General features: G+C 36.2%; 1 protein-coding gene across 1 annotated transcript in view; it reads left to right on the plus strand.

Moving 5' to 3' along the window:
• Positions 1 to 24,961, plus strand: part of CNTNAP5 (contactin associated protein family member 5) — a 932,137-nt gene that overhangs the window by 865,013 nt on the left and 42,163 nt on the right. The window contains exons 20-21 of the mRNA XM_055120538.1: positions 9,295 to 9,425; positions 13,025 to 13,112. Coding sequence (XP_054976513.1) covers positions 9,295 to 9,425; positions 13,025 to 13,112 — 219 coding nt within the window. The remainder of the gene's footprint in view (positions 1 to 9,294; positions 9,426 to 13,024; positions 13,113 to 24,961) is intronic.

Below are 24,961 nucleotides of genomic sequence, written 5' to 3' on the forward strand. Positions count from 1 at the left end.
AGTTTGATTAGAGGAAGAGCAGATAAACTGGTAGAAGTGGTTACAGATAAACAAAGGAATGGGAGTGACTCGGGAGCACTTTGATGGATGTGACTGATAAACCTAAGCTCCTAGTGGCAAGGGGGAAAGGACAAACCAATGATATCCAAAAATAAGTATATATCGTCTGAGTGATATCCTTGAATAAGCAAGAAATATTGAAAGAAATGTATATAAGAGCTTGGAACATCCATATAAAAGGAAGAAAGTTAGAGTATGTGGGTTCTGAAATTGATTTTTATTTTAATTCTTAAATTTCTTGATTCTTATCAAAAAGGCACTGAAGGTCTATAGTTCTATTCTGATGTTTTTTCTTAAAAAATGGGAAGCAAAAAATATGAGAGGTTCAAAGTAACCAGAATTGGAGATCTATGGTAAGTATGAAATACATTAACTTTTTGAACAAGTAGGTAAGTAGGACATACTGAGATTGATATAATATAATAGTACTGATGCTCACTTGAAGTTGGTGGCAGTAAGTTTAAAGTGATTTATAAAGTACAGATGTAGGAATCTTGTACATTCTTTCATCTGATGGCCAAACAGTACAGGTAAAGAATGAGTAAAGATTAAGTTCTTGTAGCTATTACTCTGTCAAGCAAAATATTCATTTAATGAGCCAAGAATGATCCAGAGAAATTTCACTGTCATCTCTTACTCATTGATTTTCTCAAGCGGGCAGCAGTAATGTCTCCATTGTGAGACTTGTTTTTACTGTTTTTAGCATATCGAATATGCCACAGGTAGCTTGCCAGGCTCTGCCATGTGGGCAGGATACTCTCAGTAGCTTGCTGGGCTCTCCAAGAGCGGTGGAGGAATCGAACCCGGGTCGGCCGCATGCAAGGCAAATGCCCTACCCGCTGCACTATCATCCCAGCTCCCAGAGAAATTTAGACTGCACAAATAGGTAGTTTTAATGAGTGAGACAATTTGAAATGGGTTAGTAGAAAAGAGAGGAGAGTCAGAGAGACAGGGAGATGGGGGACCATAGCCTGATGGTGTAAATGGCCCATTTAATGCAGAGTTGCTAGAATACTTATAGAACATCTGAGGGGCTTGAGGTAAGGACATGGTGTGATTGATCATTTATATAGTTTAACATTTGGCAAGGGAAATTCTCTTGGGGAGATCAACTCAAGAAGACACTGTCTCCTAGAGACATCTACATTGCTTTTATCTTTCCCTGTAGTTGTGTAAGTTATCAATACCTGCAGTTGTTTGGATAAACACAGTAAGAGACAAAGATCCCAACACTAGTTCTCTGGGCTGAGAGCACACAAGGCTTTTAACACTTAGTTCTCTGGGCTCAGAGAGCAAGGAAGGTTTTTGTCGTAAATCATAGACTAAGTCCTCAGGCCAGTTCAGCTTGTCCTTCCCCGAGGAAGTCCTGTCTCTTAAGTTGTAACAGCTTGCATCAAGACCTGCACTTATGTTTTCTACAATGTCCCACTTCTGTGCCGGGTAGCTTTGCCACTCGCCATCCCAGTCCCATGGCAGTACCTCCCTTTTGGGGTGTTAGGAAGTGCAGCAACTGAAGCCTGAGTCAAGTAATTATGACCAAGTAATTACACACAGGATCAGAAATATTTCAGAGTCAATCAACTCCCGAATATTAGGAGCATAAGACTGGGGCAATAGCACAGTGGTTAGGGCATTTGCCTTCATGTGGCTGACCCGTGTTAGATTCCTTCGTCCCTCTCGGAGAGCCTGGCAGCTACCAAGAGTATCTCACCTACACGACAGAGCCTGGAAAGCTCCCTGTGGCGTACTCAATATGCCAAAAACAGTAACAACAAGTCTCATAATAGAGACGTAACTGGTGCCAGCTTGAGCAAATACATGAACAACGGGACAGCAGTGCTGTGGTGCGGTGCAGACTAATGGTCTTCCTATATTTAACCAAAGAACATTGCTCTATAGTAAAATATAAAAAGATTACAGGGAAAATAGAAAAGCAGTACAAATATTCAACACAAATACAAACCAGTACAAATACAAAGTTCATAATTACCAGAGAGTTTTGGCTTATAAGTAATCAAGACTGACTTGGGCAAACAGTGACAATTAGAGGTAAAATACAAGGGAAAGGTTAAAGATAACTAAATTACAGCTGCTAGCAGGAGCATGTTAAGCCTCTCTGGGAGAAAAAAAAAGGGGCAATTCACTGATGAAGTGAAGCACTTAGGGTTAATATCCAACACAAAGGAAAGGTTGAAGATAGACTTTAACTGAATTAGGGATGTTAGCAAGAGCATGGCAAACTCTGGGAGGAGGAAAGAGGCAAGCCACCAGTGAAGCCTAAAACACTTAGGGTCAATATCCAACATGTACAGATATGAAAGAAATAACCAAATGGACTCATTAGAGTCTCTGACAAAGACTTATAAAGGAATATTCCAGGTAGAGAGACAAAATAAAATATGTATAAGAATTCTGAGACAGGAGTGAACTGAACATATTATGGTATCTTAATATTTAGAAATTAGAGAGTGCAACTGTTTAGAGAAATGACATCTAAGTTGGGGGAGATTATATAGAATGTCACAGGCCATGATAAATAATTCAGGGTTTTTAAATTTTTCAAGCAGTGCATCAGTTATATTTAATAAGTGCTTATTTAGGGAGAAATGTCCGTTCACTGATTCTCCACATTTTAATGGTATTATTTGTTCTGTTGTTGTTATTATTGTTGATAAGTTGTTAAAGGGCATTATATGTCTTGGATATAGGTCCTTGGTCAAATGTATTGATGAGTGAATATTTTCTCCCATTCTGCGTGTTGACTTTTTATTCTGCTCGATGGTTTTTGTTTTGTACTGCAGAAGCTTCTTAATTTAATGCAGTCCCAGTCCCATTTGTTTATTTTTGCTGCTGTTTGCTTGGGCAGTTACATTGAGTCATTGAAGATGACTCTGGAGTCAATATTATGTAGAGGTCTTACACTTTTTTCTAGATACAATTTATAGACTTGAACTTTAATCCACTTCAAATTGAACTTTTGTGTATGGAATGAGATAGAGATGTAAGTACAATTTTATTGTTCATGGCTAAACTGTTTCCCATGTGCCTCTTTGTTGAGGAAGTTTTTCCTTGCTCTGTTGAAATAATGGTGGCCAACAGGTGTTTGAAAAAGTGTTTTTCATTACTTATCATCAGGTAAATGAAAATGAAAACAGTGAGATGTCACTTCACACCAGTGATATTATCAGACATGATGTTTGGGGGCATGTAAAGGAAACCGTTATCCATTATTGATGAAAATGCCATTTGATTCAGTGTCTATGGGAAAATTAATTGGAGAATTATTTTCAAAAGTAAAATGTTTTAGCAATTCCACTTATTATAAACTACCCCAAAGGACCAAAAACTATGTTTGCACTCATTCATGTTTTTATTGCAGTGTAAGAATTGAAATATAACAATCACCCCAGTTACACAAGAACATATGAGAGAACAAAAAAACTGTGGTATCTATGCAAAATGAGACTAATCATTTATAATAAAAAGTGAAAATATGCAGATAAAACTAGATTAAGATAAAACTAGATGGTGTCATGTTGAGTGAAAGAGACAGAGAGCAAGTAAAGAATGATGTTTCATCAGAATAAAGAGACAAAGTAAGAAAATAACAATCGGTCATTAGTAAAAGAATCTGAGAGGTGACCTACAGAACTCTGTCTGGCAAGTTGGACATGTGGGAGGAGAACTTGGATGCTTTTGGAGGGATATTGACACTCTTGTGTTGGGTGTTGGGGACACTGTGCTTGAAACCATTATTTTCTTTTCCATGATAACCCATTTTCAATGTAGACCAGAAAAAGAACCTGGACAGAGGCGAATAGAGAACAGAATTACTATGCTCTCCCTAGACAGTTGGTATACAGAATATAACCTATGGTAAGCACCAGGAGGCCTGGAACTGTGTCAACAGTATTTTAAATAACAGTGCCTAAAGAAAATTTAGAGGGAAATAAATAATAAAATAAAGTGTATTTTGAACTTTTACAGAATATGGATTGGTGTGCACAAGCTAAGAATCATTTAGTTATTCAGATATGTTTCAGTGGTAGGGTTGACTAAGTTAATGGACTGAATGTAGGTGTGGTTTTTGACCTAAAAAGAGGTGTAGACATATGGGATCTACTTTGTAGACTTGGACATTTGGCATTTATTTAGGGGTGCTAATAAACTAAATGAACAAAAATGATAACTTCCACATTTTTTGACTTAAACAACCAGTGAGGGTGGTGTTATTTTATGAGACAGTGAAGAAAGAAGAGAATTAGTTGGTGGAGATAGTCTTCTTATCAGAAACTAAATGCCACATAGTAAGCTGCATAAGTATGATATTTCTTTGGGCCAATGGGAATGGATGGAATTCAAAATGTAAAAGAAATACTTTTGTTCAAAGTAAAGAGATAATACTATAAATCGACAGAAATATAGAATAGGCTGCTATTTCACTGTTGTAAAGTACTTATATTTCCTCTTTGTTACCATACTATGATGTATTATGCAATGACCATATATATTGTCCCGTTGTGTACACTGGACACTCAAGCTAATTTTCTTTTATTTTTATTTCCATATCAAATAACTATGAATTAAATAATAAAAATATTAGTCATGGTTGAATTCCAGGCATGCAGTGTTCCAACACCAGTCCCTTCACCACTATCCACAACCCTCCACCAATGCCCTCAGTTCTTCTCTTGCTCCCAAGCCTCCTCTGTGATAGTCATTGTTTTCCTACTTTTTTTTTCCCACAATTTTCCCTTAAAGAACTGAGGTTTGCAATATTGTTGCCAGTAGAATGTCATGCATATGACTGTACATCCTTTTATCACCATGTCCTTCCCCAGGTTGACCACTTCCTAGGAACATCATAGTGCTCCTTTCCCTGTCCTATCCGTTTCACCCTCCTCCCACTTAGTGGCAAGCTTCAGACTGAAGTCCAGTTCCTATAGCATCATGTTTTATTGCCTTTGAGTATTTGTCACTCCTTTACTTTTTCTTTATAACCCACATATGAAAAAGATTATTCTGTATCTGTCCCTTTACCTTGACTAACTTCACTCAACATGATGCTCTTCAGATCTGACCACATAGCAAATTGGATAACTCCATCTTTTCTTACAACAAAGTAGATACATAATGTATAAGTACCATAGTTTCTTTATCCATTCACCTGTTCTTGGGCAGTAGGATTGTTTCCAGAGTTTGGCTATTATGAATAGTGCCACAATGAACAGAGGAGTGAGGATTTCTTTTCTACATTGTGTTTTCGGGGCTTCAGGGTACATTGCAAGATGTGGAACTGAGGAATTGTTTGGAAGCTCAAATTTCAGTTTTTTGAGGAATGAACAAACTATTTTCCAAAAAGACTAAATGTGGACATTCCCACCAGGAGTGAATGATGGTCCTTTTTTCTCCCACATCCACACCAACATTATGCTTGTTATTCTTTGGGATGTGTGCCGGTCTCTAAAGAATGAAGTGATGTCTCATTCTTATTTTGATTTTTATTTCCCTGGTGTTTAGTGATGTAGATCATTTTTTCAAATGCCTTTGGTCAATTATATTCCTTCTTTGAAAAAGTTTCTGTCCTCTCATTTCTTGATGGGGTTGGAATTTTTTTTCTCATAAAGTTCTATCAGTACTTTAACCCTTTATCAGATGAGTGTTGGCATTTAGGCTAATTTTCTTAAAATAGACCTTTTGATTTTTTTTTTTGTAGAAGAATTACTGTGGTATGCTTGGTGCTTACTTCTGCTACTGTGTTCAGGGATCACTCGTAGTTGAGCTTAGAGAACCATGTGGTATCAGAGGTCAAATCTGGGTCAGGTGCATACAAAGAAAGCACTCTGCCAACTCTATTATCTCTCCAGCTCCCAAACCAGTCATTTAGAGGATTACTCATTTAAAAATATATTTATCAATTAACCATATGTAAATTTCAGTAAGTTCTCTGTATGCAACTATATTAATAAACCTCACTTGCATTCATGGTCTGGCTTCACATCTTTCAAAATGATATGGTTCATTGGTAGATGCATATATTTCTCCCTGTTTAGGTATCTTAATTTAGTCACATTATTTTACTACAGTTTGAAGCTAAGTTTTCCTTTCTAAGATAAACATTTATGCCTAAAATTCTTATATTGCCTTCATTCTTGAAATTATTTATTTTTTATAATCTCCCCCAAATACATTTGTATTTTCTGTCATATCATCTTCCCTTCCCCCTGACCATACCAGGATGACTATTTCTTTGACAATTAATCAGTTTACTTGACCATAAATATATTTGGGATAAGCATTGGAATATAGTGGTGTTAATACAAAACTTAAATTTCTATAGTCCTGGATTTGAATTTATTTCAATACACATAATATTATCATTAATAGTAGTAATAATAGTGATATTATTTTTTACATTTTTTTCTACAGACAGCACTTACATTTTGTAATTTAAGTTTGTATAAAAATTTAATACCTTGCTAAATGCCTACTATACTGTTGCCTGTAACTGCAAGTTTGTAAGAGCATTTTCTCCTTCAGCAGGATTATAAAATCCTTAAAGATATAATTATATAATTATAAATGTTTGTTTATATAACATATGACACTAGAAGACATCAAATGAATATAGTTCATATTACTTTGGTGAAAGTGGTAATACTGTTCTCTACAATTGTTATTTTATTCAGTAAATGTTATCTGAAGACAAGGTAACAGGTAGTGTGCTGTTCTCTAAAAACATAATAATAGACAAATAATTATTCCTCTTCAGAAAGCTTAAAATTCAAGGAGAAAAAAAATAAATGCAACATTTTTTGTAGAAATAGGGAATTGGAAAAATTTAAGTACCAGAGACACATGAACAAGTACGTTATAATATTCATAGTAACTATAATGTGTAATATAGATTAAAGTAACAACAGCGAAAAATCAATTTAAAATAAACTAAAACATGTTCAGAGATGCATGACTCGACCATAAATCCAAACTCAAAACACTTTTATTAGACTTATAAGATATTGTTTAGACTATGTAGTTCTAGTGTATCTTTTTCCTCTTAGCATGAGTAGACAATTTTCAAGCAGGATAGATGTACTGCTGAAAGATCTATGATAATCCTTTAGTATTAGGTGAATTTTGAAAAATGTTCTCTATAAGACACATGAGGAGGAGGCCATGTAGAGACAAAGGAGGACATTGCAGTTATCATGAAGGTAAAACCAAGGATATCATTCATCCACTAGAAATTAAGAAGAGCTAAGCTCCCAAAAGGAAATTGTGGTCCGGGTTTAAAAAATATGCTTTGGGGGGAATAAGTCAGAGTTAGTTTTAAATGTCTGACTGCATCATTTAGTACAAGTGATGAAAATATGTTTGTCTTCTAGTACCTATTAGAGAAGAAGTAAAAAATATTATAGATGAAAGTTTTGTTCATCAGCAGAACTCAAGCATAATAAAGACAAAAGAATGTACCTCTCTAGAAAGCCTCATGGAGCTTTAACCACAGATCCTCTTTGTTCTGAAGTAAATTACTCCTATTACAGTGTACATAAATACATATTTTTATAGTACCATATTTCCCTCTTACCTTTTTTGTTGTTGGATTTTATTTGGGGGCCTGGTTATGCTCAGAGTTTACTCTTGAATCTGTGTACAGGGATCAATCCTGATGGGCTCAGGGTACCATATAGTGCCAGATATGAAACCTGAGTTGGCAGCATATAGAATACCCAAACTCTGTATTAACTCTCTGGCTCCCCTGTAAACTGTAATACTTACTTAATTTTAAAGTAATGTCATGGATCTTGTTTAAATGGATAGGAAAACATAAGACTAGGTACAATTAGATTATTTCAACATTGCACTGTAGCACTGTTGCACTGTCGTCCCCTTGTTCATCGATTTGCTCAAGGGGCCACCAGTAATGTCTCCATTGTGAGACTTCTTGTTACTGTTTTTCGCATATCAAAAACACCACGGGGAGCTTGCTAGGCTCTGCCTCTCGGGCAGTATACTCTCACTAGCTTTCTGGGTTCTCCAAGAGGAATAGAGGAATTGAACCTGGGTTGGCCGAATACAAAGCAAATGCCCTACTCTCTGTGCTATTGTTCCAGCCCAGCTATGGATTAAACTTAACTTTGTAAATGCTGGTGACAAAAGGATGTTCCAATATATATTGCTTTGGTTGTTCCAAAAGCATAGGTTGAAGAGAATGGTATCTGTCTGGTGCTTGAATAAATCTCTTTTCTAATTCCTGCAACATGGACATCTTACTCTATATACATACAATCACATAAATGACTATAATATTTATAATTATCCATATTAAGATACCCAACAACAAAAAATAAGCCCACCAAATATTAACTTAATGTAAGAAAGTACATTATAGTGTCTTAAACAAACAATAGTCAACTCCTGGGTGAGACAATCCATATTTTGTTCCATTAGATTGTACAAAGCATAATAAACTCACTATTTATGAGGCTATAACTTGTGATTACCATTATGCTAAACACACATGAAAACAGAAGATGGTGATAGAAAAACTCTATGGAGCAAATGGAGAAGCAGAATGTAGGGATGGTTCTGGATCTCTGGACTTCCCAGATACAGGTAGATAAGGCAAGACACTCCAGAAACTGGTGGTAGTCTGCTTTGAGTCAACAGTATATATACCACTGGGAGAAAAGAAATATCGGTTTTCTGATGAAGTGGTTGAAGAGATGCTAAAGAAAAGTTATTAATTAATCTCAGTCTTGAAGTTACACATTTTCCATCCAACCTACTATGTCTTAGAAGTCTGGAAATCATCAACTTCTATTGGTGTCAAGCTTATTTTTGAAATTCATAGATTAAGGTTGTTCATTTGTTTTTACTTCCTCTTACTTATGTAAAACAGAGATAGTGAGCAGTTTCAGGATATCCTGAAGGGGTACTTTGGGAGGCATTGATTGAATCAAAACTCCCAAGAAAGTGAGATCAATATTTATATGAGTAGAACTGATTGTGATGTTTTAGACACATGGAATGTTGGGAAAGATTCAGAATATATTAATTACACATATTTCTTCTTTTAAAAAATTTAATGATGAAATAATTGAAACACATTTCTGTCATCTAAAAACAATCACATCATTTTTATAGGTCCTATTTTATTTATTATTTATGTCTTGTATTTATCTCCAGCTCATGGATCTTACTTTAAGTTGTAACTTTTTTTTTTCATCCAAGGAAGCCTACAGGTTCGTTATCTGTTAAGCAAGGAAGAAACCCATGTATTCACTATTGATCATGAAAACTTTGCTGACAGAAGGATGTATCACTTGAAGATTAACCGAGAAGGAAGAGAGCTTACCATACAGGTAACATCATTCTAAATCAATCAAATGTACTGTAGCTGACCAGTACAACTATTCTAAGCCTCTACCCTGAGTCAAGTATGGAAAATTAGTTCTGGGGGTAGTTATGAGCCACACTTGGCCTCACTCTGAAAGAATGGAATTCTCTTTGTTTTCTCTATACTCCAATTTTCTACCAGTATCAGCATCATCTAGGATTGTTAGAAATTTAAATTCTCTGGTGCCGCATTAGATCTACTTAACCAAAAGCTTTAGCAATAGAGGCCACAGATGATTCTGATTTTGGCTCAAATGTGATCACTATAGGTTAGTGAGGAAGACATACAAATGAAGAGGGGATCAGAAAGGGATGACTAGGATTATTTTCTATTGTATTTGCCAAGTTTTTGTATATTTGTTTTGTTTTGTTTAAATTTGTAACCCAGATTTGAATGAGAACTAGTGCTCCAGTACCCACATTGTATAAGGGCTAAAAGACACCTCCCAGGCTTTGCAATTCATCCATAGTCTCTAGTGTCCTTTGAGTCATTGTACTTTCAGCTCTAAAATTTTGTGGTACTTATTCAATAAAAATCCCATTAAGGTCCAGAGAAATAATAGGGTGAGTATGCCACTTACTTTCTATGCACCCAACCTGGATTTAATCTCAGAACTCTGTATGAATCTTGAGCCATGAGAGCAGAGCTAGGTTAAACCCTAAATGCCACTGGGTGTGGTTTCAAAAACAAAAGAACAAGAAGATAAAACCCCTCTAATTAAGTATCACTTATAGCTTTAACCATATAACAAAGGAAGGAGAGGAGTTAAGTGAGCCAATTAGATACTTAGCAACTAATCACCTGGTTGTTAAAGCTTTAACCAGATAACAAAGGAAGGAGAGAAGGAGTTAACAACCAGGTGACTTCTTATTATACTGAGAAAAAAAAATCATGCATTTCAACATTTAGCTCTTCCTTGGGTGACACTGTTGCTCAGGCTCATCAAAGTTCCCAGAAAGTGCCAGTATAAGAAGCTAACCTTAGGGAAACTGAGGAAGAGGCAAAGGGTACACCTTTTAGAACCTCTGAGCATCTTCAGTTCTAAAAATCCTGCCCTTTTCACTCAGCCAGCCATTTTATTAACTGTAGTCTTTTCTGAAACCAGAGCAACAGAAGTATGAGAGAGAAACCCCTGCTTGCAGCTGGAATGTATATGTATAGTTCCTAAAGAGTGGAAAGCTGTGAGAGCTTTTGATATGGGCAAGAAGAGAACTTCATAATGAAGAGTTTGAAGGATTGATTCTGAACCCATTAATATTGAACAGATTGTCTATGGTGGCCATGATTATTGAGAAACAGAACAAACAAACAAAAAAGATCTTTAACCTAAAGGTATAGGGACTGATGTTGGTAGGCCCCACAGGTGACTTACGTGAAGCGGGGAGGAGAAAGATGGTCACTTTCTCCCCAACCGCATCCACCACCCAGGACCCAGGATTACTGGGTTCTTGTCTCGCTTGCGGGAAAACATTTCAGGAGTAGACAAGCAGTGAAATAAATAGATTTTATTCAGAGATTTCTGAGGGAAGGAGGAAGGGATAAGTGGGAGAGAGAATAGTAGGAATAACTCGCTCAAGAAAGAACACGGGCTTCTCCAAGGGTGGAAGAAGCCTTGAATGGGCTATTCGGCTGGCTTTTATAGGTTCGACTTGATCCTGGGTGTTTTGGAGTTGCCTTGGGGCTGGGTCACTGAAGTTATAACAGAGAGGTGGGGGTAGGGGGAAGGGGTCCTTTCAGATCCTCAGTTTCTGCTGATGGTTTCCTCTGGTATTTTGTCTTCTTGAATCTGCAAGTCTTAAGATTCTTCTTCCCAGAGACTGTTGAATCTGAATTCTCATTGCCAAGGGCCTTTCCCTGTCTACCTGCCTACATCAAGACCACCAGGCAAGTCAGGTGTACTGTAGTTGCCTGATGGACACTGCCTTTATAGTCCACAAGACATGTAAATCAACATGAGGTGCTTATTTATTCATTCAACAAACTCCATATTGAGTTATTTTTCAAGTTGTTGTATAGTAGTACTTAGTTGGTTAAAAGTACTATCAACTATTAAAAAATGATAACTTATGGGAATGGGGGAAGGAGGGTAGGTAGAGAAAACTGAAAACATCACATTGGTATATCCAAAATGCAAGGTGGAATAAGGAGGAAAAGCACCAAAATTTTAGAGAAGAGTTCAGATCAGCTTACCAAAGCATTCAGAAAATGTTTCTGGAAGAGAGAAGACTCTGGGAACTCTTAGAACACATAAACAAGCATTTGTTGAACAAGTTTTATAAAAATTCGGAATTAAAAAAAACATGGTAATTGACTCAGACTGCGTAAATCTTGAGAGAGATGTGGGGTAGTGAAGCAAATGCCATATTTGTGACGTGTAAGAAACAGAACAGTGAGACAACTGCTTGGAATACTGTATAGCTTTGTCCATCATGTTGATTTCTGTGTACTCAGTCCCCTGATCATTAATACAAGGATAATAAATCTATCATACATTACTCTAAATATAAATATTCTAAAGTATTTTGAAGGATGCTTTAGCCTGTCATCCCAAACATGCCAAGTGTTTAATAAATAAGGAATGTTACAGTCTCGTTGAATAAAATGAAAATTTAAAAAAAATGCAATCACAAACCACAAATCATAAATACCTAGAAGGAATCCATTTTAGCTGAATTCAGGGAAGAAGGAAGGTCACAGAAGGAAGGGAACTGACAGAATCGTATATTAATCCTACATCAGTTGTTCTGGAGGCACTTGGGCTTTGCTCATGGCCAATAGAGTCTAGGTCTTCTCTTCTTCCAAAGGAACTTTAGAAAAATGGGAAAGTATCACAGAAATATTAAAATAGAGCCCAGAGGCACTACCAAATAATGAGTTAAGGAAGTACTGCAGTGGAATGTTGAGGAAGAGACTGACCGAGAATTAGCAATTGGTGAATCAAGGGTGGTTCCCTAAAGGATGGCCCTAGAAATAAAATCACATAGAATCCCAGTGGCGGATTTTGCTTGTCTGCAAAATGGATTATCAACTTTTGGTGTTTTAACAGTTGTTCAGCTAGCCTCTCCTCACTAAGACAAATCAATATTTTCTCAGGAACTCTTTGGCCTAGTACATACTTAAAGGCGACTAGGTCAAAATAGTTGGGGCACAAGGAGCAGTGTTATATCTAAGGAACAAAAAGTGAGAAATGGGGAATGAGAGTGAGTTTCCATTTAAGGTAATCTTGCACAGTATGTTTCTGTGAAGGCGTTATTTGTTTGCTTGTTTTCAGCAAAGGAAATGGCGAGAAAAATCTCAGTGGGGAGATAAATATCTGTCAAAAGCTGTACAGAAATTCCCAGGGAGAAAACTTTGTGTGAAAGCCTTTATTTCACCAAGAGGAAAGAAAGGGGTATTTTATGTGCATTGTGGGAGAATTAGCAAGACATTTTCCCTCTCTCCAGAGAAAAAAATCTTTGAGAACTTACTCTCTGTGTTTTCAAGTTATTTCAGACGGGAGTGTTTTCATGTCTTTTGCGAACAGGGTAATACTGACATACTTTTTTTTCTCTTTGCTTTTTGCAGATGGATCAGCAACTCAGACTCAGTTATAATTTCTCTCCAGAAGTTGAATTCAGGCCTGCAAGGTCACTCACATTGGGCAAAGTCACAGGTTTGTTAGTCCATTCCTTCCTGGTGGAGTTTGTTAAGATAAATCAATCAATCATTTTTGGTGAAGTTTATATTTGTTCAGTCTAGACACTTTTAATCCTATAATATCCAAGCTATAGAACCAAGATTTCTAGACTAGAATATGCTCAGATATATATGTGGCAAAATAGAAACTGATATTTATAGCCACATTATGGATGCTTAAATAAGGAAAGTTAAGATAAAAACTATGCATGGTTATTGATTTTCTTAATTTTTAATTAATTTGAAATATTTATTTTTTCTTAAATTTTTGTTTTATAAATTGAAAAATGTAACCTCTTTTACAATGTTGGGTTGCTTAGTTTTATTTCTGTGTCATGTTCTCTATTCATTCAGCTTTTCCTGTGTTCTTTCTAACTTATTCAATTATATTATATAGCAGAAAATATTAATGACTGGAGGCATTTTAAGCAGGAATGAATTAAACACCAGAAATTAGTTTCTGACTAAATTTATCACTGTAGTTATAGTGTGAATTCTTATAAGATATTTTTGGTAGGGTACCCTAAAAATCCTGAGCTGATTAATTTGGAATTATTACTTTAGAGTCCATTGCTAATGCAAAAATAGTGTCTAGAACTGCTCTGGTTCCATGCAGCATATCAATTCCCAAGAGCAGAAAAGTAGTGACAAAAACACTTTGTGCTACCATGACTTTCTGTAATAGTAGAAAAGCCTTTACGAGAAAGGAAAATGGTCCTGTTTTGCGACACTGTTCCAAATTGATAAACATTATCTATTTTCCAGAACTAATAGGCACCCAAAACATAGCTGCAATTCTATTTGGAAGATTTTGAGATTTTTTGTTTTCCAAGTGACACTTAAATGAGCCAATCAACAGTGATTAACTTCTAGATTGATTCTTAGTTTATTTCATATTCCATTCTCATTAATAATAAATGTCTTACATAGACACTGTTATTTTTTACTTACCACTGCAATGGCTAATTTACTTGTCCTCATTACTTTTATAGTTCACAGCCTCTACTTTCTACCCAAATCCTTCTTTCTAAGTAAATACTTTGAAATTTCTTTGATAAAAGGAGTCCTTTATTTGGGATAGTCTTTATTTTATAATCATTCTCAGAAGATAATTTTACCAGATGTAATTTAGGATCAAAGTCTACTTATACATTAAATATTTAGGTGTATGATGAAGCAAGGTCACACTGGTTATGATTCAGAGCATTGCCTAATTCGGTATAATGTGATGTCACAGTTGTAATTTGACATTACTCATACTAAGAATATTAACACCATCAAAATCAAAATTGCCAGAATCAGGATTCCTTTTGTGCAGGATAAGCAATTTTAAACATTTGGCAAGTATATAATTATGCTCTTCAATTCAGTTTTTTACTGCCCTTAAAGGGCTGGAGAGATAGCACAGTGGTTGGGTGTTTGCCTTTCACGCGGCAGAGCCGTGTTTTATTCCTCCGCCCCTCTCTGAGAGCCCGGCAAGCTACTGAGAGTATGGAGCCCACACGGCAGAGCCTGGCAAGCTACCCGTGCGTATTGGATATGCCAAAAACAGTAACAATAAGTCTCTCAATGAGAGACATTACTGGTGTCCGCTCGAACAAATTGATGAGCAACTGCCCTTAAAATGTTGATTATCAGTATCAGTATGTCCTGCATTTGTACTGTGAACATCCCCATCCTCAGCACCCATAAACTAATTTTAATCTGGTGTTTTCCAGCTTTACTTGCATCTCTCTTGACGCATATTTCAAGTATATTAGTTAATATTTTGTTTCCTGTAGCTACATATGTGTCTTATTCATATCTATTATTCACATTCACCTTCATTATTTATCAACATGTTGAACATATCAAATAATAGTTTGTCATTATTCTCCATTCAATTGTTTTAGATTAATCTTAAACTTTCTCTTTATCCTCACATATCTTCCCATTGCTCTATTATAAGTTTTATCTTATTCTCATATAGAAGTTTAGGCAATTAATCTTCCCCTCAAATTCATTAATTCAATCTTCATTTATGACTAGTAAACCATTAAAGCATTGAACATATCATTTTAAAAATGATTAAATGGCTAAATGAAGTATGTCCTTATTTTTCAAGTACAACTGTTAAGATAGTGTATTGTTCTCATTCCTTTTATTATGCTTTTTAGTATTCACTTAAGTTTAAACATATGGTCTTAAAGTTATAATATCTTAAGTTTATAGGAGTCTAAATCTATCTTCTACTTTTTAAAATTCCTTTCTATGGCAGAATTTTGGCCTCATATGCTGTGTGAATATGTACATTGTATTTGTGTCACATATTTGCCTCAAATTAATGCACTGGGGATAAATTAATCAAAAATTCAAAGTTTTTTTCTCCAGGCAAGATAGTGTTTATCTTTTGCTAAGTGTCTGGGAGGGGAGTGGTACTTAATTTTGAATAATTTTAATTTCTTATTTTTATTTATCAATGTGTTGAATTCTAAGTTAGAGTTCCAGAATTGAATAAGAACAAGTGTCTTTTTGAAAGTGTTTCAGAAATGTTATTGTGCTGTGTCATTAGTCTATTAGGACTGAGTTTGAAGCCATATCAGAGGTAGAATGAATTTATGCCATCCCTATGGCTATTAGGGATCTTTTTCTATTTGACTATTTTATAAAGTTAAATGTAAGAGTCTTAATTGTAACATATTTTCTTTTTAGAGTTTGGTGTTGTATTTCTGTTTTTCAAAAAGATCCATGCATGCATTTTCCCTGATGCAACCTTAATGATGCTCTGTTTCACTGCCATGGTTTTACTTTTCCTCTACTCCCAAAATTCCCTCCCCAAATATATGATTTCATTTTATTTTCTAAAGCTCAGCAAGGTGTTAATTTATATCTTAGAAAATGCGGTTTACTATACATCCTATGCTACTTAAGTATGCCTTGGAGCATTTAATCCTCACTTCAGACAAATCAGAAGTCTTTGGAAAATAATTGGACTTACATGACAACAAAGCCCAGGTTTTTTTCATGCTATTTGTACAATTCGAACTCAAGAAGTGCCCTCTTATTTAAGATAGTTCCCTTCATTAGGACTACACAACACGTACAGCAGATAGAACATTTGCCTTGCAGGCAGCTGATGTGATTTTGATCCCTGGTTCTGCATGCCGTCCTTCAAAAGAAGATGATCTAAACATAAGATATTTTACTAAGGAGGGGCCATAATCCAGAAACCCTTTCAAAATAAATGACATGCAAAAAAAATGTGGAATAGGGATGGTGCATAATGGATTAGTGGCATTGACAGCAAATGCAATCCTCCTTCATAATTTTATAAAAGTCTAGTACTTTCTGAGTTGTTTTAATAATAATACAAGTTTTTGAGGGCTGGAGCTATAGCACAGAGGTAGGGTGTTCTTATTTCACAGGGCTGACCCGTGTTCAGTTCCCCCACCCCTCTCCGAGAGCCCGGAAAGCTACTGAGAGTATCCAGCCCGAACAGAAGAGCCTGGCAAGATACCCGTGGCATATTGGATGTGCCCAAAACAGTAACAAATAAGTCTCACAATCGAGAGACGTTACTGGTGCCCGCTCGAGCAAATCGATGAGCAAAGAGATGATAGTGACAAGTTTTTGAAAACACATTTTAGAAGATAAGGGTGACAAACAAGTGTAAAAAATCCATTAAATTGTTTTCTTCATTACCACTAATAGTATTTTATTGTGAAAAATAGAATAAGTTTATCTTTTTTTCTTTCTTTCTCTAAGAAAAGGGACAGAGCGTAGTGATTTGGTGCATTTTGTACCAACTATAAAACTGCATTTTCTGAGTCATATATATCTTGGTGAATAAATTGTGTGAGAAATTCTATAATATATGGGTTAATTTATGAAAATACAAACTTTGTCATTGATAAGAAAATAACATTATGCTTGCTTTCTTATGGTAAGTCAAGGGATTTTTGTTAGATTAATTTCTTGGTTTTCTGTCGATATTTATTTATTTATTTATTTCAATTTATTTATTTATTTATTAATTTATTAATTTATTTATTTTTAATTAGTGAATCACCGTGAGGGCACATTTACAGATTTATACACTTTTGTGCTTAAACTTCCCTCATACAAAGTTCGGGAACCCATCCCTTCACCAGTGCCCATTCTCCACCACCAGTAAACCCAGCATCCCTCCCACCTCCCCAATCCCATCTCCCCCCACCCCACCCTGCCACTGTGGCAGGGCATTCCCTTCTGTTCTCTCTCTCTAATTAGCTGTTGTGGTTTGCAATAAAGGTGTTGAGTGGCCACTGTGCTCAGTCTCTAGCCCTCATTCAGCCCGCAACTCCCTTCCCCCACATGGCCTTCGACTACATTATAGTTGATGATCCCTTCTCTGAGTTGCCCTTTCCCCAGAATGTGAGGCCAGCCTCCAAGCCATGGAGTCAACCTCCTGGTACTTATTTCTACAATTCTTGGGTGTTAGTCTCCCACTTTGTTATTCTATATGCCATAGATGAGTGCAATCTTTCTATGTCTGTCTCTCTCTTTCTGACTCATTTCACTCAGCATGAAACTTTTCATGCCGATCCACTTAAATACAAAATTCATGACCTCCTTTTTTCTGACAGCTGCATAGTATTCCATTGTATAAATGTACCAAAGTTTCCTCAACCAGTCATCCGTTCTAGGGCATTCGGGTTTTTTCCAGACCACAAACCATAAGGTACATTGAAGACAAGGTCGGCAAAACCCTCCACGATATTGAAGATAAAAGTATCTTCAAAGGTGACACAGAACTAAGCAATCTAGTAAAAACAGAGATCAACAAATGGGACTACATTAAACTAAAAAGCTTCTGCACCGCAAAAGATACAGTGACCAGAATACAAAGACTATCCACAGAATGGGAAAGGATATTTACACAATACCCATCAGATAAGGGGTTGATATCAATGGTATATAAAGCACTGGTTGAACTCTATAAGAAGAAAACATCCAACCCCATCAAAAAATGGGGTGAAGAAATGAACAGAAACTTTACCAAGGAAGAAATACGAATGGCCAAAAGGCACATGAAAAAGTGCTCTACATCACTAATCATCAGAGAGATGCAGATCAAAACAACCACGAGATACCACCTCACACTACAGAGACTAGAACACATCCAAAAGAACAAAAGCAACCGCTGTTGGAGAGGATGTGGGGAGAAAGGGACCCTTCTACACTGCTGGTGAGAATGCCGACTGGTTCAGCCCTTCTGGAAAACAATATGGATGACTCTCAAAAAATTGGATATTGAGCTCCCATTTGACCCAGCAATACCACTGCTGGGAATATATCCCAGAGAGCCAAAAAAGTATAATCGAAACAACATCTGCACATGTATGTTCATCGCAGCACTGTTTACGATATTTATTTATTTTTAAGGATGATTTCATTCTTTATTTGGGGGACTGAAGAAGGGTATTGAGAACTCAGTGGTTCTCAGAGTTTACTCCTAATGCAGGGCTGTGCTCAGAGATCAATCCTTACATTGCTTGGGGGAACCGTTTGTAATGCCGAGGATCAACAGGTCGGTGCTATGCAAGGCAAATTCTGTAACGCCTGTATCTCTCTGGACATTTTGATTTTACCAAGAGGTTTCGAATGCATTAACATGAGAAACGCAAAAACAATTAAGAAAAAAAAAGCCTCATATTCAACTCTCTAAAAACTGTAATTCAGAGTGGATCTACAGTTCAGCTGATAGGGTGTTTGTATTGCATGTGGCTGACCAGGTTTCTATTCGTAGCATTTTATATGATCCCCTGAACATGACCAGGAGTGACCTAAAAAGCAAAAAACCAAAAACACACACACACAAATACATGCAATTCCTTTTTTTTTTTATTAATTAAAATAGTTTTACTGAATAAGTTCTAAGGCAAATATGGGCTTCTTCAGAAAGAAAAGTGAGAAACGGGAAGGAATAAGGAAGAAGGGAGGGGTAACCAAAAAGGTAAAGAAAATAACACCATGCAGGTGGAAACAGGAAATTCCAGGCTTAAATACTGTGGGGTAAATGCAAGAGAAATTATATACTCTGACCTGCATGAAGACAATTCCATGATAAAGTGTGCTCAAACAACTTAATTCCCTAGAAATTTATTAATTTCTTAAATTCAAATAGTATCTGTATGTTTCTAAGTCTGTCTAACTGTTGAACTTGTTCCTGGTAGAAGATCATGGGCAGTCAGCTGGAATTAAGAATTGTAAAGGTTGAACTATTAAATATCTAAAATAGAAAAGTTCAGAAGCTGGGAAAGTTAATAGGGAAATGTCAATAAGCATAAAATTTCAACTTGACCAGATGAATAAATTTTACACATCAGCTATTAAAAAACAAACAAGCTGGCATCTTTCAGCCGCACCTTAGGTTCCTGACCACTCCCCACTCTGCAGGTTAGGGGCGTGTCCTCACCTTAGGGGGCGTGGCCTCAAAAGTGGGCGTGGCCTCTCTCCGGAGCAGCAGATGCTTATGCAGCCGCAGTTGTTTTTATTATTTTATGTATTGTCCTTTGGCCACAATTGATAGAATCCACCCCTCTGAAGAATTCCCAGGTCATCTTAGTCACTATATGTTAATAGTCAAGTAAACTAACCTATTCAAATTTCATGAAAACTCTCAGTGAACACATCAAGTTGCACACAAAAGTCCTTTGTAATAAAGAGCATTGCCCCACATATTCAGTTGAGGCCCTTCCCAAGCTAAGGAGAGCACTGGATAATAAAGCCCATAACAACATGAAGAAACAGAGAAAATCCCCACCCCCAGGAGAGATCCAAGAAAATATCTCACTAACCTCAGCAGCGACTTCCAGAAATACAACCTCCTCTCAGATAAAGAATTCAGAGAGGAAATTGTGAGGATGGTTCATGAACTCAAAGCAACTATGGAACGAACTTCCAATAAATTAAGGGAGGATATGGATGCAGCATTGGAGCGATCCACCAAGATAAACCAGGAAGAAATGAGAGCAGAAATTTCAAAGCTACGAACAGAAGTCACACAACTAAAAGAATCAGTAGATGAAATAAAAAACTCGGTAGTAGAATGACTACAGCCGAAGAAAGAATCAGTGAGCTTGAAGATGAGCTGCACAAAGCATATAGGGAACAACAAATAATGGCAAAAGACCTCAAAATGGCTTTGGAGTGAATTAGAGTCCTAGGGGATGACCTCAGGAGAAACAACATAAGAATCATGGGAGTACCAGAACCACAGGGAACCAATCTCAATGAAAAAAACACAATTAAAGACATCATTGCTAAAAAATTCACAGAGCTAGAGAATGCAGACATCCAGATCCAAGGAGTCCAAAGGGTGCCAGCTAAAAGGGACCCAAATAGAAAATCCCCAAGGCATATCATAGTCAGAATGATATGATAGAGGCTGTGGATAGAGACACAATACTGCAAGCAGCAAGATCAAAGAAGGAGATCATATACAAAGGAGCACACCTTACATTCACAGCAGAACTATCAGAAGAAACCTTCCAAGCCCGAAGACAATGGCGGGATATAGTGAAAAAACCTAATGACATGAACGCCTCACCAAGAATACTCTACCCGTCTAAACTCTCAGTTAAACTTGAAGGAACCATACACTATTTCACGGAGAAGCAACAGCTCAGGAACTTCACAGACTCAAGACCAAATTTAAAAGAAGGACTCAAAAGGCTACTATAAGACAAGGAAAAAACCTACAAGAACAACAAACCCTACAGAAAAATGGCACAAAACCTCATGATAATAATTTATCATAATGTTAATGGTCTAAATGCACCAATCAAGAGGAACAGAGTTGCAAAATGGATTGGAAACTAGACCCAACTTTCTGCTGCCTACAAGAAACACATCTGAACAGTCAGAACAAACACAGACTCCAAATCAAAGGATGGGAAAACAATCCTGCAAGCAGACAGATCCCTCAAAAAAAAAAAAAATCAAGGGTGGCCATACTAGTATCCGACAACATAGGTTTCAGGCTGAAAAAGATCAGAAGGGACAGTGAAGGTCATTTTCTATTCATCAAGTGATATGTACAACAGGAAGATATTACACTCTTAGACGTATACACACCTAAGAACAACCAGCTAAATACTTAAAAGAACTCCTAACAGAATTTAAGGAGGACATAACTAGCACCACGATAGTAGTTGGAGACTTCAACCCTGCCTTATCATCTCTGGATAGATCGACAAGAACAACACTCAGCAAGGAAACAATGGCTCTACACTCAGGAATTACCTCTGGCAGTGCTCAGGGGACCATATGGGATGCTGGGAACTGAACCCAGGCCGGTCGTGTGCAAGGCAAATACCCTACCCACTGTGCTACCGCTCCAGCCCCATCTTCTTGAGAAATAATATTCTTTCTATATTTACTAATTGAGTAACTTAGCATATTATACTTATTATACATATTGGACTTTAGGTTTAGGAATAGATACAGTGATAAAAGAATAGAAACTGTTGAAAAATTATTATTTTATTTGCTTGTGTGATTCTATTGCTTTTTGTTTGCTGACCACATTCCATGGTGCTTGGAGGCTACTCTGGTTCTGTGATTGGAGGTTATCTCCCAGCGCTTCTTGGGGAAATCATATAGTTCTACAAGATAATAGTTGCTTTTTAAAAATGGAAACTAGGGCCAGGGATAGTACTGAATTAAATGAAAGTGAATGACTTGCATGTGGCCGAGTCAACTTTGATCTCTGCCACCACATGATCCGCTAAAAATGTGAGGTGCAGCTATTGAAATTTCCCCCTAATGACTATTTTAAAATTCAGTTGCCATATTTTAAACAGACAATGAAATGAAAAACATATTAAGGCCTATTTTTGTATACAGTCAGCACTTACTAATTCTCTGTCTATCTGCTGATGTGTTTGATAATTGACAGAGGCCCTTGTGTTCTGTTTTCATAGCAGTTTACTCATTTAATGTCAAAGATACTTGACCACAAGAAATTAGAAACTTTCTCAAACGGTGTGCAAAAACTATAAGAAAATTGAAAGGCTAGCTGTGCTCATTCTCCCATTGAGATGAAGTGGGTTCTGAAGGCTTCTAAAAAAAATAGATTTGCTTAATCTCCTCAATCCCTCAGTTTTGAACTTCCATCCTACTTTGTCTTTTGCAACGTTAGAATACTGTTGAATGAATCCCCTGATGTTTTTATGTTAAATATTTTTCCAAAAATCTTGCAGAAGATAGGGTATTCTATTTGTAGGAACCACATCAGATTTGGAGGATATAATGAAAGCTCATACTTCAATTTGGAAGGGTTGTACTCTAGTTTCTTTTTGATTTTATTCACAGTTGAATCTAGTGAGTCTTATGCAAATAAGACTCAAATCTGATGTAGCCCACATCAAACTGGGCGGTGGGGGGGGATGTAGCATGAAACAATACATTTTTTGTGACACATTTGCTCACATTTGATTTTCTTTTCTTTAACCATGATGACTCTGCCTATAGCTGCTTACTGGTTAACAGGATACTCCACTTATTTAATTTATAGAGCTTCATAAGAATTCATGAGATTCTATATGAAATCAATTTTGTATTTAGCACATGTTCAGTAATCATTAGTCTAATGTTTTCTGATTTTCAAAGTTTATGGGAATTTAAATAAGTACTATTTTTCTTTTGTGGGTGTAATTATTAAAAAAAAATAAAGCAACTTCCAAAGAAGTATCAAAATATGTTCTAAATTAGCAGCCTGAACCAAGGTGAGTCTTGAAAATGTTTATGATTCACTTTTAGTTAGGATATATGAAGCTCATTATAGCATTAGCACTAGCTATAAAGAAAGTATCAGTACATGAATATGAGATATTCAAATTCTAGACATTAATTTAGGCAAATGAGGTGAGTAACTCAAATCTAATTATGATTCGGTGTTTGTCAGTGTATCTCTTTTGAGCTGTCTTACCTCTCTCTAGGATTTGAGTCTCAAGCATGGTATCAGGAATAGCAAATGTTACTCCATGACTAATTAGTATCATTTGGTTGACCCTGGCACAAAAAAAGCTTCAATTTCTAATGTTTCCTTAGAAAGTATTGCTTTTTGTCTCAAGAGAATAGCTTGTGTGAAGTGGCAATCCCCACACACTGGACTCTTCAAGTCTTTAAAATTCACTGTGTGACCTTACCTGAACAAAGCTTTCATTATCTGGTTTCAGTCATACAATATTCCAACACACCCACACACATCCCACCACCAGTGTACATTTTCCACCCCAATTATTTCCTGTATCCTTCTTTCCAACCCACCCCACCAGCCTGCCAGCCTGCCAGCCTGCCTCCACACCGCCCCCCCCCCATCTCCCTCTTTCCCTTCTTTTGGGCATTATGATATACAATACAGATACTGAGTGGTCATCATGTTTGTTCCTTTACCCACTTTTAGCACACATCTCCCATCCAGAGCAATCCCTTCCATCCATCATTATTATAATAGTCCCTTCTCTATCCCTACTGCCCGACTGCCCTTCCCCCATCCTTAAGGCAGCCTTCCAACTGTGGACCATTCTTTCTGGCCCTTGTTTCTACTGGCCTTGGCTATTTGTCTCATATTATTCAAAATTATATTTAAATCTATATGTTGAGAACAGACAAATGTCATTTTCTCTAAAGCTATCTGACTTGTTCTTACTAAGGATTTATATTTTTAAGAAATAAAAATTTAACAATAACCTGAATATATTTAAAAATTGTATTTTTTCTTTTCTCCTTTAAGCATAAGTTATGTTAGGAATTGGTATTTATTTGTGAACTACAGGATACTTTGGTGCATCAATAGTGCAAGTATGCAGCAACAACAAAGATATAGTTGAGAGATGTAATTAAAAAAATGCAAAATTTAGGTTGTGTTTTTTGAATCAAGATTCTCTGAAAATATTATATTGCTTTAAGTAATGACAATCAGTTTTCTTAGATAATGTTTCACTTTCTTTACAGCCATACCTGTTTATGTAGTGTGTAAATCAATTTCTTAACTAGAGCTCTTTACTGGGTCTGTGCAGTCTAATATTGTGTCAATAAAGTTAATAATAATCTGCCTCTGAGTGATAAAATATTTCAGATTTATTTATCTAATCTATCTTCTTCTTGATGTGTTTTAAAACATCCTGAAATAATAATTAAGTTTTAATAATCTTATTTTATTTTATTTTAAGATTTTTAAAGATTATTAAAAATAAATTTTAAGATTATTAAAGATTTATTTAAGATTATTTTAATAAAATAATCCAAAATTTCTAAATAGAAATTACTTGTACTTTGACTTGTACTTTGAAGAAATCAATATTAAATTGAACCTGGATTGCATGGGATTACTTACTGGAGCACTGGAGCACTGTCACTGTCATCCCATTGTTCATTGATTTGCTTGCGTGGACACCAGTAAAGTCTCCATTGTGAGACTTGTTGTTACTGTTTTTGGCATATTGAATATGTCACAGGTAGCTTTTCAGGCTCTGCCATGTGGGCAGGATATTCTCAGTAGCTTGTCAGGTTCTCCAAGAGGGGCAGAGAAATTGAACCCATGTCAGCCACATGCAAGGCAAACGCCCTACCCACTGTGGTCTCTGTGTTATACTCCAGATGGGATTACTTACTATTTCTCTTAAGCATAATGAATTGCTAACATTAAAAATTTTAATTTAATTTTTTGTCCATAGAGAAATTCAATAGATGGTTGTTTTTCTCATACGATGCACAGCTACATAGATATGTGTATATATATATATGTATATATATATATATATATATATATGAGTTTCTGTGTGTATTTTGTTTGAAATG

Source organism: Sorex araneus, chromosome X (genome assembly GCF_027595985.1).
Source record: "Sorex araneus isolate mSorAra2 chromosome X, mSorAra2.pri, whole genome shotgun sequence".
Lineage (NCBI taxonomy): Eukaryota > Metazoa > Chordata > Mammalia > Eulipotyphla > Soricidae > Sorex > Sorex araneus.